The sequence below is a fragment of the Psammomys obesus genome, unplaced genomic scaffold (assembly GCF_907164565.1).
Source record: "Psammomys obesus unplaced genomic scaffold, mPsaObe1.curated_primary_1811, whole genome shotgun sequence".
Taxonomy (NCBI): Eukaryota; Metazoa; Chordata; class Mammalia; order Rodentia; family Muridae; genus Psammomys; species Psammomys obesus.
The window spans coordinates 35,477,054-35,493,921 of NW_026596051.1; the positions used below are offsets into that span (position 1 = coordinate 35,477,054).

Consider the following 16,868-nt stretch of genomic DNA (forward strand, 5'->3'; position numbering starts at 1 on the left):
GATGAAAATATGCACCCTAGGGATCCTGACATATTTGACTTGCATCCTCTTTCACGCTCTTTGCACATATACCTTCCCCCAGACCCAAACTTCCTTCGGCTTTCCCAAACATTAGCACAGCAATGGAGTCCCAGGGCCCTCGTTCATGCCACGTGTTAAAGGTGATTGTGTTGATTTCTGTATCTGTGGGGGCTCCTGGTGGCACGAACTGAAAAGATGAGGTTCGAGTAGAGTTTACTTGGGACACATGGACTAACCTGCTCAGTCAAACACTCTAGGATCAGACTACAAGGAGGCACTACCAGGAGAGCTCCAGGATTATAGGGAAAGGGGACCCACAGAATAACCTCACCGGAACATCACAATGGAAGAAATCGGCATGAGTGTTAGAAGTTCATAGGTAGACAAGAATACTGAAAATGGGCTCCCTGAGATGAGCTTCTTTTTCCTGCATGGCATTGCCAGGTTAAAGGTGGTGGGTATCTAAACAAAGTGAGTGAGGAAAAGGGGAAGACCCAGGGGCCCTATAAAATAGCCAGCCATTTAGTGGATTTCCATTTAGCATATTTCCAACCTAAGGGCTCTCCCATCCCCCAATGGCAGAAAGGTTTTACTTTCTTTCCAATGCTTGGTCTTCTTGTCTTTCTCTAATGTGCGCTTCTTTGTTCATCTCTGAGAATGAACTGTGTAATCCCCAATGACCAACATCTTTCTTATATTTCCTGGGGTCTTTCATCTGGGATTTGAACCTGGAAGTAAGGAGAACAGGGCCTCCAGGTGAACACTTTGATCTTTTATGGCCAAACAAAGAACCAGGATGAAAGCATATGCCATGACTTCTGAGCCAAGACACAGGGCATGCCAGACCCTAAGGAACCAATTGTCTTCCTGGGTAGAGGAGGGGTAGGCTTGCCCACCTGGGAAAGACAGGTCACTTCTCTGCTCCATCTTACACCCAGCCCTGGGATTCCTGAGCTGTGAGAAGCTAACTACAGGCGCCTAGGGTTGGGCTGTCCGGAGATAGGAAGGCTTGCTTGGCTGTTTCCTGAGCTGTTCTAGAATGTAGGCAAAATCCAAAGGGGGGAAGTGATAACAAGTTTGCTTTGAGTTTGATGCAAGAAGCACCTGAAATTCAAGTGAGCTGGGGCAGGTGTGTGTGTGTGAGTGTGTGTGTGTGGTGTGTTTAGCTTCTGCCTCTGTATAGGAAAGCTTAGTTGCACACTTTAGCTGTTTGTTCAGAATCCACATGGCTACTGCTGGGACGGCAGGACAAATGCCCCCTTCACACACGTGCATCTGTCCCAGGCTCTGGAGGTCCCCAAGCTGATGGAAGAGCAGAAAAGAAAATGAAGTGGCAAGAATGCTGTCTGAGGTTGGACTAGGTGTAGAAGGCTTGAATAAGCATGAAGCCCTGGGTTCCATGCCCAGCACTGGCCAGTCCATAGAACTACGGGAGACTTAAAATTGTCTTTCCAGCCTTGTGCCTCTAGCATTAAGATGGCTAGCCCTGGAAAGCTCATGTGAATTTGCAACAGCCCAGGGACAGGTGCTAGACAAGCTGCCAAGAACAGCTAGAGGCAAAGAAGTACGAGCCTGCTTGGGTGGGAGGTTGGAGATAAGGATTCCGCTGGGTCATAATGCCTGCCCTTCCACACTTTCCTCCTTGTTGTCTGTTGTTTCTGCCCCTCATGCCCTGGACACCCTACTTTTGTTTTCACTTTCCAGGCTGAGGAAAAAGAACATTCCATACTGTCAAGATTATAGGTATTGTCCTTATTTACGTAGTATAGATTTGAGAAAAGGAGGTCAAAAGAATGTTTGCTCCAGTGGCTTTTCTGGATGGTGGATATTCCACAGGCAAAATAGATTAGGAATTCACTAAGGTTCTGGGATACTGACGAGTCACATCACCAGGAAGGAAATAATCTGAACAGACTCTCCCTCCTTTCAGCGGTCACTAATGAAGGAGAGAAATGGGTATCCACATCCAAGTCAGTGAAATCTCCAGATGACACTTCTGCCTCTGAAATGCTAATGGAGACGGTGACTGCACGGGATGATTGCTGTGTGAGAGTTGACGGCTGTCCTGCACTTCCTGGGGATGCACAGGCTCCTGGATTTATGGTCCCGCCAAGAGTGTGAACTGAGAGGTCATCCCACAAAGAACAGCAGGAGCTCTCAGGAAGAGGTGTGCACTGCCAGCAAAAATGCCCACTGGGACAGGATCCCTACCCTACTGCAAACACCACGAGGACAGCAGCTCTACTGTCATCTTCGATGCTGTCACCACATGCACCCACACTTGCCATGGTTCAGAGGGTCACAGTTGAGTTGTTAAAAAATTTCCAGTTCCTCTCTTCATCCCAATCAACAACTATGGGGCTTTGATTAGAGCAGGCACCACAAAAACAAAAACAAAACTGCGGGTTAAATCGATAGGACAGTGGGAGAAGAAAAATGGGGAGAGTGGTGTTTTTCTCAGAAATGGGAGAATGCTGAAATCGAAGAGATGAACCCGTATTTTCAGAACCGGAAAATATACATGTGGTCTGGGAACAACTTTAATACTCCACAAAAGGCACAGGTGGCTTTCTAGCTCCATTTCTGTTGAGACAATCATCCTGACCAAAAAAAATAAGCAGCTTATGGAAGAAAGGGTTAATCTCAGTTTACAATTTTAGGTTACAGTTCATCATTGTAGGGAAATCAAGGCAGGAATTCAAGCAGCCGGTCAGACTACTTCCACAGCCAAGAGCAGAGGGAAACAGATTCACCAATGTTACCAGCTACTTCTAGCTTTCTCCTGTGTTCAGGACCCACTGCCTAGGGAATGCCGATGCCCAAAGAGGGCTGGGACTTCCTGCCTCAATTAAAAAGCAAGACAATCCACAGACATGCTTACGGGCCAATCTGATCCAGGAAGTCCCTCACCCAGGCTCTCTTCTCAGGTGGTTCTAGGTTGTGACAAGCTAACATTTAAAATGAACCGTCACAGGTAGGGAAATCACTGCTGCTGAACTAATGCCTTTAGAGTAGCGTGAAGGGGACAGAGATGTCAGGATTCATTTGTTTCTTTGCTAATCTGCCACAGCTTCCTGTTCTTGCCTTGGAGGTGGCTCCCGGTACCTCACCAGGATGGCCCATTCTTTCAATACCTTGCATCTAGTTTCCAGAGTCCTGTGGGTGGGTGGCTGGCTATCCTGTCATGCTGATTTCCAAGAAGTCAGTCCTCAGTCAGAGTGCATAAACCCTCAAACTCACTCTTTCCTTGCAGCTTAGAATATCTGAAACAAGAGGAATCTAATGCAAGGACATTTCATCTGGGATTCCTGTTGTAAAAGATGATCCCCAAGGGTTGGGAACATAGTGCCGTAAATAAAGTGCTTGCCTTGCAAACATGAAGATCCAAGTTTGATCCCCAGGATTCGTGTAATAATGCCGAGTGTGGGAGCGTTCACTTATAAGCCCAGCACTGGGAAGGTAGGATCAAGAATGTTTGGGGCTCACAGACCTGTCAGTCTAGCCTAACTCCTGAGCTCCAGGCCAGTGAGAGACCCTGTCTCAAAGGAGGTGGGTGACATCACTGAGCAAGTGCACACTGAAGTGCATGCATGTTGCCACACACACTCACATACAAGGCTTCAACACCAGCTGGCTTCTGTGAGCAGGGCCTTCACCTGCTCATGGCGCCAATCCGAGGGCAGGTGCTGTCTGGGCAACGCCTGGGTCCAATTCAACATCAACACACGGTTTCTCTCCTGCAGTACTAACCTCGGCCTCAGTCCCTTTCCCCATAGCTCAGCGCCTCATTCCCTCATGTTCAAATCCATTTTCCAGTAGAGCTGAGAGAGAGCACGATTGGCCTAACCTGGGTTACGTGGCCAGGTGGAGGATCAAGTCCTAGGCCAGTCAATCCATGATGGAAGATCCTTGGTCAGCTTGGGGGTGTGCTCAACTGTCAGAGACGGGAAGAATCAGGATGAGGACAGGAGGATCCACTCATCTGTCAAGAGTGGGAGAGGAGCTATTCCCTAGACATTTAGAGATGGCTCCCTGGCTGTTAAGATAACAAGTGCACACTACTGATGATCTTCCACGTTGTGTTTAATGTGTGTTTCATGTGTCACACGTTCCCTCTTTGCTGTGCAGTCTTACCCAACAAGTTCCTAAGGGGCGGACACCTTGCTGCACAGTCATTTGTCTTCCTCCTTGTACTTCTGTTGCCTGAGGGACTGCATCACTCATCGGCAACAGGCAGCATCCAGGATCAGTTATTTTCATGTATTTGTTTTGTGGCAGGATCCTGGAGAGCAGAGGTCATGTCTTATTCATCTTGTGTCCCCCTTAGCACTTTGCCTGCTGTTTGGGGGCATAGCAAGATAGTCCATAAATCTGCTGACAGATTGAACGACTGATTTATATGCTGCTAGAGCCAGAGGTAGATGAAATCTTGATTCAACTACAAAACTACAGAGAAAAAGACCTGTGCTCGCTGCATCATTTCCGAGAGATTGCGGATCTCCTCTGGACTAAATAACGTTGCTGAGGTCAAGATAAATATGCTCTGCTCTGCGCAGCCCAGCCTCAGCTGCTGGTGTCATATTTCTAAGGGATTGGGAGAAGGCCCAAGCAATGCTGGTTTTAGCTGCCCAACCCCCTGAGGAGATCCTATCTTCTAACCCAGGCTCTGTAAAGGGCGACAGGTGCAGAGATGGAGGAAGGCGATGGGATGAGGGAGCAGGTGTCAGTCTTCAGAGACTCTGCCCCAGGCAAAGAGTCAGGACCCAGGGGACCACTGACTCCATGCTGTTCCTGGTCTTAATAGTTTTTGTTTGCAGTCCTCTGTTAGTTTTGGGAATCCCTATTTCCTGGAACCCCTGTATAATTTCCCTCACAACCCAGCACACACAACAAGGAGAGAGGAGAGGATGAAAAGTAACGATCACTTTAGATGTTTAAACACAGTCCATGAAGGCTGTCTTGGTTCAGAAGACTCAGTAGCTCATTTTGCAAAAGCTTTGCAAACCATTCTGGACCAGGCCATTTGTCCCTTTGTGGCTCATGCCCACAAATAGCTTTCAAACAGGGAGGTCCAGTGACTGGCCCAAAATCTCTCAGAGGTTTCTAGCAGACAGTCACCAAATGTCAAATTAATGAAGCCAAAGGATGAAAACGTGTGGTTGGAAATAGAAGAGTAAAACAGGAGGGTGGTAGTTGGAGCAGAGGAGGAAGAAACCAGGCCTGGGGCAAGTAAGGGGTCAAAAAGAAGCGACGGGAAAGGAGTGTGGCCAAAGGTAGGTCTGCACTGGCTACCAGCGGCCCTTCTGACACGCTGGCAGCCAAAGGGCAAGGAAGACGGAGCTTGGTCCCAAATTCGTTGCTCTTCCTAGAGGCCCCGCCCTCAAACTACCCCGCCCCGCCTCCCGCGCGGTGTCTTTGCGCGTAGGCTCCACCCCTGAGCCCAGAGACTCCGCCCCGCACTCAAGTTCCGGAAGTGGAGGCTGCTCCGCCTCTTCCGAGCCAGGTCGCGACCTTGAGGCCAGGAGTCGGATTTCTGAGCGTGCCGGGCTACCGCGGGCCCCGCAGCCTCCTCTCTCACCATGGTCGCGGCCCGGAACCTGCGCACGGCGCTCATTTTCGGCGGCTTCATCTCCTTGGTCGGCGCCGCCTTCTACCCCATCTACTTCCGGCCCCTTATGCGGCTGGAGGAATACCGTGAGTGACCTGTGACCCTGCCCGGTCCCAGCGCTACCGGGACGCCCTCAAAGTCTCTACCCTATCTGTTCGAGGAATACGGAGGAAGGAGCTGGACTTAGGAGTGAGCCCAACCGGGTTCCAGGCTCGCCCTGTGCAGCCCGGTGACCGTGGGCAAGTGGCCCCACCTCTGACTTTCAGTGTTCAGTCCCTAAATATATATCCGCACTATCAGCAACAGAACTGTGGAGCATCTTGGGGAAGTGTTGATACATGTATGAAAATAGCCTGCACGCAGCAGGTCGACCGTAAACACTAGTTCCCACACACAGTTAATATGTACTGAATGTTTATTTAATATGTGTCAGATACTGTTAGGCATATACTGGATCGTTGAATTTGCACAGCCTTCCCGTGAGGTAGATGTTACTACCATTTTACAGTTGGGGTCACACAGTAAGTGATGAGGGAAATGTTCCAACCCAGACTTCTGTCTCCAGAACCCCCTCCATCCAGCCGAGGAGGCAGAGGAGAGCCTTGATCATCCTGAGTTGAAAGGTGTTTTTATTGTGCATGGTTTCCATCCCTTAAAATGTCTTGAAGCGGAAATATTTCAAAGCTAAACTGTTAACCTGGGTTTTTGAGTTTTTCCTCAAATCGTTTTTCAGATTCTGCTGGTTTCCTTCATTTTAAGCTGGTTGCTCACATGACAATGGCGAATGTCCGGGGAGTCATTTTCCTCCTTCATCATTCAGGTCCCATCATTCTAAAAGCCAAACTCTCCTTCCTGGAGACCTATACCTCAGCAAGGATTAGCACTTTGATACATCTGAAAACATCTGTCAGAGAGGAGAGATAAGGCATTAGAGGATCATTTTGTTCTCCAGGAAACCTGAATCATCTTGAAGATGGAAGAGGGCCAGCCCATCCCCCAGGGGATATTAGCTGAGGCTGAAGCCTGGCGATTTGAAGTTTCATGTAAATGCTCTGCCCTTCGCCAGTGCTATAGCATTTGGTTTCTGAAGGCAGAGCATTTGAAAATACACACACGAATCCCTGCCAGCTTCTCATCAGCTCAGACTGAGATGGCCTCTGTGCTCCTGCCTTAAAGTCCTCCAGCATGTGGCATGCATAAGGTCCTGCAGAATTTGTTTCCATCCTTTTCGATCACCAGATCCCTGACCCAGGCTGTATTATGACAGCTTCTGGAGTTGGACTTGAGATGGAAGGTCTGCTGCAGGTTCCCTTAGAAAAATTCCAATTTTGAGGACAGGAGTGTAGTTCTTAGCTAGTGTGCTGTGTCATCTCTCTGGAGATGGTTTTGCATTGTCACAGCTAAGGGAGAGAAGGGGAGGTGAGAGGGCTATTAGTAGCTACCAGAGAGGAGCTGGGGTAAATTTTCCACAGTGCACAGAAGTCACCTGTGAGGTAGCATTGAAATGTTAGGGCTGCCCTGCTGTTAATCAGCCAGTCCAGAGGACTCATGCCCTGTATTTCTACACGTCTTCCAGGAAGTTGCTTTAGGCAGGCAGGTCAGGCCCTAGGGCTGTCTACATACCTTTTCACTTATTCTGATTAATTTGGCCAACTTTAATCAAAAGTCATAACTAAATCTTTCAAAAAGTAAATAATACTAAGCAGCTCATTTTTACCAAAAGTCTGTTTGTTGTTTCCCACCTTCTAAGCACTTCAACTACTAAGCCATTTAGTGTTCATGATAACCGTTTGTGGTAGCTGTTGCTTAAGTAACCTATCGGCAAGGGTATTTCATCGCTCTGAACCTTACCTGCTCCCTGGCTGTTCCCTGGTGGTGTTCACTGGACTGAATTTACAGGTTTGGGGTGGCTTAAGTGAAGTATTACTTGTAGAAATTCCTAGTATAGTCTCATATTAGGGACACTTTTAAAAGGAGGGCTTTGGTGAGGAATGAGATAGAAGCCGTGTGTGCCTAGGGCTGGCTGGCCTGGCAGGAAGCGTGTCCAGCTGGCTCAGTGTATGCTCAGGAACAGGGAGCCTGCTGTGTAGGTGGGCTTCTCAGTGCACTCAGATGTTCGTGTTTACAGTGGTTAACTGCTTCCCTTTCTTACACTCACCACCCGGATTGTAGCTGTCACTAGTGTCAGTGCAGTTTAGATGATCCACGGGATGGCCCCAGCACCACGTGTACTCATGTACAGTATTAGCCCAGCGTGTGCCCTGCTCCCTTAGTCACCATCTCTTCATCGCTCCCACCTGCCGCTCATGCCTTTCTGTGTGCGTTATTTTTCTTTCCTTCCTTCCCTCCTTCCTTCTCTCTCTTTCTCTCTTTCTTTCTTTTTCTTTCTTTCCTTCTTTCATTTTTAGAGCCTTAAAAGAAAATGTATTCTTTTCTCCTTTTAAAGTTTAAAAGTTGTTGAGGGGTGCACATACCAGAGCTTATGTGCAGAGATCAGAGGACAACCTTGTGGAGTTGTTTCTCATCACCTGCTTTAACACGGTTGTGGGGAATGAATTCAGGTCATTGGGCTTGCTTGGCAAGTGCTCTACTGGCTGAGCCATCTTGCTAGTCCCAGTTGAAATACACCTGGTACTACTTATTTGGTGAATTTGTAATGGGAAACCGTTGCAGTTTGTTAGGAAATGTGGAGCCCTCCGGGTCTTTGGCATTGGTCCTGCCATTTGTCCTTCAAATGCAGTCATCTGGCTTGCTTAATTAAAACCCTGCAGGTACCCCACTGCTATGCTCAAAGTTCAGGCAGTGGACGTTATTGAAGTATTTTAAGAAGGTGACCAGATTCACTGTATGTCAGCTTCAGTACCACTATGGGGAAGAGGGACCTGAAGGGAGAGAAAAAGGCAGAAAGATTGGTACTGAAAGTGTTTTGTTGTTGTTGTTGTTGTTGTTGTTTGGTTTAGTTTTTTGGCCCAGGAACTAGTACCCAGCCTGCAGCAGAACATTTCAGGGACTGGAGAACTAGTACACAGGGACTTCTGACTGATGAGTCCTGTCTTAGTCAGTGTTCTATCACTGTGAAGAAACCTGAGGACCAAGGCAACTCTTATAAAAGAAAGCATTTAATTGGGGCTTGATGACATTTCAGAGGTTTAATCCATTTTCATCTTGGCAGGGAGCATGGCAGCACACAGGCAGTCATGGTGCTGGAGAAGTAGCTGAGAGTTTGAGCCACAGATGTAAAACAGCAGCAGGAAGAGAAAGCCCCTGGGCCTGGGCTTGGACTTTTGAAATCTCAAAGCCCTCTCCTAGTGACACACTTCCTCCAAAAAGGCCACACCTACTCCAACAAGGCCACACCAAATCCTTTCAAATAGTGCCACTCTCTGGTGACCAAGTGCTTAAATATATGAGCCCATGGGGGGGCTTTCTTATTCAAATCACCACAAGCCCCAAGGCTGAGGGAGAGTGGCTCCTCTCTCCCTGACTTCAGCAACTGGGAAGGTAGTTGTGATGGTGCCAACTGATTGGAAGGCATCATTTTGAGGGATGAGGATAGGTACCATTTTGGGCAGCTGGAAGGTTAGGCACCAGTGTGCTTCTAGAGGTTGCCCAGAACAATCCCAGTCTGGAGTGGGGTGAGGCCATCAGCAGTATGCATCGGGGCCAGTCAGCTCAGTAGGTTGGGGATCTGGCCAGTGAGCCAAGCTGGGAAGACATAGTGCCCAGAACACCAGCATGTGAAGGGCTGATAAGTGGTCATCAGAGTAAAGGTCCTCAAAGGAAGCCTCAGGAGGAGTGGGCATAGAGAGGCTCAAAGTTAAGAGAGCCCAATAGCATCCAGAAGACAGCTCTTCAGGGATAGGGTGTGGCCCTAGGTTAGGTTGCTTGGAAATAGAGATAAGTGAAAGTATCCATTAGACTTACGAAAGAGATGATATAAACAGTTGGCCAATGGTGGTTTGAAAGTGAGCAAGAAGATTGCAGCAGGTTAAAGAGTAAGTGAGTGGTCTGTTAGATGGATATTTAAGTATGCCTGTCTGTTGGTAGGAATATGGCAACCCTTGAAGTAGGCCAGGGGCCTAAGGAGTTTTGCTTTCAGTTAGAGACAGGCGGCGCGGGAATACTTGGAGAGAGCAGACAGGCTAAGGTACTGACGAGAGGACAGTCTGTAGAGGGAGTGGCATGGGCCTGAGTTCAGGCAGACACAGCCTTCACATGGCAAGTTGTGGGCACTGTAGGTGGCAGCTTCTGCCAACTGACACAGGACGACAAGCTCTCCTCTGTAAATGAAGTGCATTCTCCAAGTGTTATCTACCAACCGCCCAGAGTCCTTTTGCTTTCCTTGCCTCTGATGGGGTTGACAAGATGGCTCATCAGGCATTTACTGCCAAGCCTGATAACCCCAGTTTGATTCCTGGATGCTATATGGTAGAAAGGGCGAACTGTACGGTTACCCTCTCCCCTCCACCTTTGTGCCTTTATTGGGTCTACTGTTACAGTACAGGACAGTGTCCTCCGGCCAGGTCACAAAGTACAACATCCTGTCACCAAGAAGGGAGTATTGGCACCAGTCACAGCAGCCCTTTACAAAGACAGAGAATGCTGCTCCCACCAATTGTGTTGGTGTCTTTTGCCTAGTCACAGCAATCCCTGTTTTAGGCAAACGGGATGATTGCAGGTTCATCTAGATTTCAATAACTGTTGTAATGGCAGCAAGTCCAGCACAAGCTGTTTGAAACGGTCATGGCAGAGCATGTCTTCAGGAGCTGGGATTTTCCTTTGGCAGCAAGCAGCTGTGATTTCTTTTTCAAGATAACCGTGGAGTGCTCAGAAGTGCCAGTGTGACATGAGCACAGTCTGGCTGGCTGTTTGGCTGATAGTCCTCAAGGCAGCCAGGACTTCAGGAAGGGGCCCAACAGCTTTCAGTTAGAGAACCATTCTAGCTTATTCACGGGGAGAATAGCTATCAGATGGGATGCTTAGGAGAAGGACTTTGTATTGATATAATAGTGATTGCAGTAGCACAGGGAGAGATGGTTCTCCTCGTGTCCTGACATGAACAGCACCTCCTTGACTGCTCCTTCCTGGCTTCTGTGACTGTCCCTCCACCTGAGCTGGCTTACTGCTTTGCCTCTGCCTCTCAGCTGCTTCTTAATGCCTCCTCGAGTCTGACCGCCCTGTATACACCGATTTGGTCGGTCCAACGAGTGGACCACAGCTTTTAGGGGCCCAAGCCATGTAGAGTCCCAAGTGTCAGGTCCCTCATGGCCAGCCTGCATGTGGGGAGTATAGGGCTGGGCAGGTTCCAGGATCTCTGCTCCAGTAGGATGAGCCCACGGGAGGTGGGGGCAGGAGTGAGAAGGAAGACTGCCCTGTCAAACAGAGTGAAGGAGAGCCCTGTGATGGCTAAGTAGCAGGCCACTGTGACAAGTGTGTCTTGGTGCACTTCATCTTGACATTCAGCATGATCTTTAGCTCTCACTGACTCATCAAGACTTGAGGAACTGCTGACTGGAGTGAGTACAAGGTCAGGCCATCCATGATGGCTCAAGTCCTGTTTTGACTCCTGGGGAGGTGGCAGTTAGCCTTGGGGTCTCGATCTGAAGCGAGGGGTTTAGATGCAGTTACGTTGGGCTTCTGGAGGGAGCCCAGGCATCACATTTCCCTTCTTGCTGCCAGTGGGGTTTGTCTGAAGATGTAAGGGATCATCACTTGAAGCCTGATTATGTCTTCATGTCCAAATCTGAGTCTGGCTCTTTAAAAATAGCATGTATTTCAGGCATCAAACTCAAATGCTGAAATGGGATAGAGTAAGAGCAGTTTTTTGGTTTTTGGTTTTTTATTTTTTAATCTTGATATTTCCCAGTTTTAGTTAGAGGTACAGAAAATGAAAATCATGTTTGTTTGTTTGTTTTACCAAAGATCCCAGAACTTATTTATTCCTGACAATTAGGTACCTTATCTGGTGTCATTCTGCCTATTAGTTGCTGGGTAGACACCAGATCCTGATTCCCTAACCTCGTCCACGCTGCCCTGTCAAGATGCCTTTAAGAATGAAGCTGCAGGCAGCAGGGTGAATGGCTACATGGGTGAGCGGGAGGAGAACTGATTCTCCTGCATCTCTCCTGTGTTCTTTCTGCTGTCCCTCGCTGCCCCCAATTGAAACTGTGTTGTCTATCTGGAAGAACAAGATTACCAGAAATCACTTGATGTGCACAGTGCCTTTCTTCTGAGGGCATTTCTCCTATTACATGCCAGGTGCTTGGAATATGCTTTTCACCCCATTCACCATGTAATGGAGCAGAATGCAGAGACAGGCTGAAGTCCTGTGTCCCAACTGGCATTTCAAGGCTTTCTGTATTGAGCCAGGTTTTGATGAGTTGTGCAGACATGTTTACAATGCAAAGAGCAGTGATTGAAGTGGCTGCTAGTTGCTTCAGCCAGCCAGCTCAGGTGAGCTGCAGCAGTGACGTGGCTTCTGCCACACCAACAGTTCCTCTCAGTTGGTACCTTTGGTCTCCGCAGCTGTTTCACACCATTGTGCTGTCCCCTCAGCCAGCTGCTTCACACCTGCTAGTCCATGTCCTGGGCCCAGCCCCCAGCCCCTGCCAGCTGCTTCACATCTGCTACTACAGCTGCATCCTCTCCTCAGTCTGAGTTTCAGTCACCATTCTGTCCCTGTGCCCTCTTGGATTTATGACCATTCTTGGTCACTGCCTCCTACTTGGGGTTTGTGTCCCCTGGCTTCTGGTTCCCAGCTGCTTCAGCGCTCACTGGGTTCTGGACTCTCCTGTAGGCGGCCTGCAGAGCCTAGTCAGCAGGAGCAAAATGGGAGTGCCGAGGAAGTACCTAAGTCTGTCCAGCTATTTTTAAACAGGTGATGCTTGAAGCAGCCGTCCGGGAATGGTCACATGTTGTTGGACTTTCTTGTCTGGCTGTTGTGCAGTTGCACTTTTTTTTTTTTTTTTTTAAATTAAAAAGCTGTGGCAGAAAAGATCCAAGGGCCATAAATCCTTTGTCCTTCACCCAGATTTGCTGGTGGTTAACAGACATCACCTTTGCTTTCCTTCCTTACAGAGAATACAGACACCTAGATTGCACTCATCACCATTATTTTGCTGAGCCATTTGAGGGTGGGTTGACGACATTATGCGCTTTTATTCCTAAGCACCTGAGCCTGTTTTTGCTAAGAACAAGGCCATTCTTTTACCTAATCACAGTATAGTCAAGAATTCAGGAAATTTAATATTGATACAACAGAGCTGTCTGGTGTAGAGACTGTGTCCACATATTGTCATTTGTCCCAATTAAGCCAAGTAAGTTGTGAGTTGCCTTTCTTCAAGTGTTGGTTGTGGGAGGGGATGGGGAGGTAGATGAGGCCTGCCTTTTCTCTGCCAGTGTATCTGCTGGTGCGTCACTGGCGCACCCTCAGAAAAGCAGCCGCGAGTCTGGCGAGGAAGCTTGCTTTCAGGTTCTGCGTTTGTGTGGTGGTCAGTGTTAAATACAGCATAGGCTGCACAGCAGATTTACTTCGCACTGCAAACCCTGGCTCATTCTCAGACTTCAGTCAGGCAGACTCTTGCTACCATCCAAAGTCAGCCTACCTGTATGTATAAACAGCTTTAATAATGCCAGGTGGCCCTTTGACTAGAGCGAACTCTCCGCAATTAACACTACAAATCAAACCTCAGCCTTAGCACCAGGGGGCAGAGTTAGGCTTGCCGGGATACTGGAGTGGGTTTTAGGCATTTTATGTGAAAACTTGCTCACAACTGAAGTCAGTAATTAGCTTATTTGTTCATGTAGCAAAAGCCTACTTCTGCCTCCACTGCTTCCCTGAAGTTCCTAGATGTTTGCTGTTCCTCCAGTGACAACGAAATAGAAACCTGTCAACTTCATCAAGACGAACGCGCTAAATCCGGAGAGACTGGTTTCTGTTTTCCCATTAGCAGATTCTTCATTCCAGATGAAGTGTCTTTGTGTGGTCTCCTGAATTTCCATAAAACTGCTTTGGCCTCAGAGTGTTTATAAAACATTAATGGATCTGAGAAGCGGGTGAATTTAGGTAGAAGCTAATACCCAGTTATCTCTTGACAGGAACTGGTTTAGCTTGCCTGTTCAGGCCAGGCCACCAAGGTGGCTCTTTCAGGACCCAGATTATGACAAGATTATAGCCTGCTTAGAACAAATCTCCAGCCTCTCTCCAACCTCATTAGCAATTAGCGAGAAGGTGCCAAGACAGGGCTTCCTCCCTCCCTGGGTTCTCCACTGCAGGACAAGAGGTTGCGACACAATTAGACATTCTGTCCCTGCCATCCATCTAGCAGCTTTCTCCCGGCAATGCCTGCCATCCTGCCAGCATCTTGGGCTCTGCAGCGGTACCTGTTTCTTTGAGATTCTTTGAGAACCTTTGGTACATTAGGATGGCCAAGTTTCTTTTGTCTGTGCATCTAGAATGCGTCGTAACAATTTTTTTTCAAACTTAACTTCTTCCTGCTTTCACAACATCAGAGATATCTTAGGTCTGGAAAATTCTTATCTATTTTTGTTCCTGGCAAGATCCATGACACTGTGATGTTTTGCTGGCTGTCAATAAATAAGCACAAGTTGGAGACATCCATGCTTTGATAGGGCTCAGGTATACAGAGTCTTCCACAATAAAAACCTCTGTGTTGTTAGGTGCCATTTGCCCCTTGACTTGGAGAAGGCCTGTTGCCATCTGCAGGTCCATAACACCTGTGTGCCCTATACCTGCTAGTTTGAGAGAGGAGTTGGGATCTCCCAGCCACTGTGCCTTGTCTTGTCCCTGCCCGTCTTAGAATTAGCTGTCAAGATTCCCACCCACCTTCACTACCCTCATAAGGTTAGTATTGATAACACTATCAGGGAAGTCATTTAGGACTGACTTTCTGTTTCTATGCTCTAGAAAAGCAAATTCGCTGACTATCAGTGTTGGCAGAAACCCATTTCTTGTACCTCCAGCAGGTTTATGAGGGTAGACATACTGGTCCTACAGCAAATAAGAGCTGAGAGTGGCTGGAAAGAAGCAGTTGCTCTATTAAGACAAAGGTCTGATTACTGCATTTAATCATTGCTGCTTAGGAGTCAACATCTTTTGACACAAAGTCTTCATTCTAAAAAAGCTACCATTTGTCAAGACACTTAAGATAATAATTTGTTGTTGTCGTCATAGGACTCAGGTTTCTTCTAAACCACTTATAGATGTGACAGAGAACTTGAAGCCCACACTCATAAAATGCTTGATTTCTCTTGGCCTCTGCCTGTTGGACATCTCCAAGTGCCAGGCTTAGCTGCTGTTGCCACAGCGAGCTCACTAATTGGCACGGCACCTGCAATCAATTAGGGAAGCTTCAATTATTCAAACCAAAGCCACCCACCCAAAGATTAATTTTCTGCTCTATTTCCTATCAAAAATATAGCATATTTAGCTTGGAGTCCAGTTCTTCAGTGAAGTGTTTTTAGACATCGTTATCTTGATAACTGTGCCTATTCTTTCTTTGTGGCAGCCTATCTCTTGTCTTGTCACACCCACCAGCTCTTAAAACTGTTCTTTCTGTTGAGTTGTGTCCTTTCCAAAGATTACAGAAAGAAAGATGTTTGAAGTGTGGCTCTTTTTACATCATGGGATCCAGCATCTCCAACTTAAAAGCTTTAAGTAATAATGTCCCTGAATTGAATCATACTCTTAAATATTGTGATTGGCCCATGGAAATTGAAAAAACAAATGCCCACACCTCCTTCCTAAAGAGTAATTAATTGTTGTATTGTGTTTCTCAGAGAAGGAGCAGGCTGTAAATCGAGCTGGTATTGTCCAGGAAGATGTGCAGCCACCAGGTAAACTTTACAAAGTTCCGGACAGTCCTATCTGGGGCTCAGGGCATAAGTGCTGTGGAGTCAGGGGGCTTGTTTTGTTTGTCGTTTCTCTTGGGAACCTGGTCTTGCTAATTATTTTAGCAAGTTCTTGTCAAGTCTAACCAAATATCATGCTAATATTTCAGTGTCCAGTACTTTTCACAAGGTTCTTGGGCCCCTCTTTTGCACGTGGTAAATGGGCATAAAATGTAGTTAAATACACAGCAGATCACCTGCTTTACAGACTCCCATACCAAGCACCACCCTGTAAACAGCACCCTCATGGGGAAGGAGTGTGTTACAGGTGAGCTGTGCTCATTGATGTGGGATTCCGGTCTGACAGGGGTCCCCAAAGCTCCCTTCAGGGCTGAATAGGACATTCAATTAACCCAAGCTGGCTCAGAATGAGAGTTTTTCTAGCTTATTAACCCAACTTCTGCAATTTGGGGGTCCTAGGCCAGATCCATTTTTTTCCTAGTTCCTAAGCCACTTAAAAACCCCTCCCAGCTGCCATGGCTGCCAGGCACCTCTTTGCAGGGTTCCAGCGGCTACTCTCACCCATTTCAGTGTCTCAGCCAAATGGAAATTGCATGGCTCAAGTTCCACATCATCTTGTTTGTTTGGGATCAAGGGGGTGTGCTTAGACATTTAACAATGAATCCCGATGGGGTTTTTGTGTTTCTTTCCATAGGGTTGAAAGTGTGGTCCGATCCGTTTGGCAGGAAATGAGGCTGTCAGCAAGTCTGATGAGGAAAATGGACGTCTTCATCCTGTGCACTGCGCAGTGGGACAATAGATTGCTCGCTGCGGCAGCAGGGCTGGTGAAGGAACTCTTCCTGCTGCCAGCGAGAGCCCCTGTGATAGAAACCGTGCAAAGACAGTGCTTCCCTTAAGTCCCCGGAGAACCTGAACAGATGACACCATCAGGAAGTGCCTTGTGGCTCCATTGACTTTGCCAGCCTGCAGGGTTCTTTGTGGAGGATCTGCTGCTCATGCAGTCTTTTTCACTTCCAAGCAGTGATGTGAACACGAGCAACCTGTGGGCTCAAGGTGCACAGCTGCTTTGCCACCTTCTGAATAAACGATTTTAATGCAAACTGCCGTGCCACGCTGCCTCACTGAGCCCTTTGAGAGTCTTCACTTGATAAAACTATTTGGCGCTGTTTAAGAATACACTGCTCAGCTTAACTGTCTCATTGAAAGTCACCCTGTACTATACCACACACAATGGAATCACGTTTGAGCCTGCCAGCAGCAAGGCTTTGGATATTAAAGTGCTTTCTCTTAGTTTGCTGCTATGCACAGCTTTGTACTGTGTGTGTGTGTGTGTGTGTGTGTGTGTGTGTGTGTGTGTGTGTGTGTGTGT

General features: G+C 47.7%; 1 protein-coding gene across 1 annotated transcript; it reads left to right on the forward strand.

Moving 5' to 3' along the window:
• The first annotated feature begins 5,499 nt into the window (after positions 1 to 5,499).
• Smim20 (small integral membrane protein 20) lies at positions 5,500 to 16,599 on the forward strand. Its single transcript, XM_055624178.1, has 3 exons — positions 5,500 to 5,715; positions 15,428 to 15,484; positions 16,194 to 16,599. The coding sequence occupies exons 1-3, from the start codon at positions 5,601 to 5,603 to the stop codon at positions 16,229 to 16,231; spliced, it is 210 nt and encodes a 69-aa protein (XP_055480153.1). The 5' UTR covers positions 5,500 to 5,600; the 3' UTR covers positions 16,232 to 16,599.
• The last annotated feature ends 269 nt before the right edge of the window (positions 16,600 to 16,868 follow it).

What these genes read in the sequence shown, in the direction of transcription:
- Smim20 (XM_055624178.1), top strand. Translation starts at nt 5,601, where the DNA reads ATGGTCGCGGCCCGGAACCTGCGCACGGCGCTCATTTTCGGCGGCTTC. An exon ending in TATGCGGCTGGAGGAATACC is followed by an intron (nt 5,716 to 15,427) that starts GTGAGTGACCTG and finishes TGTGTTTCTCAG; the next exon opens with AGAAGGAGCAGGCTGTAAAT. An exon ending in GGAAGATGTGCAGCCACCAG is followed by an intron (nt 15,485 to 16,193) that starts GTAAACTTTACA and finishes TTCTTTCCATAG; the next exon opens with GGTTGAAAGTGTGGTCCGAT.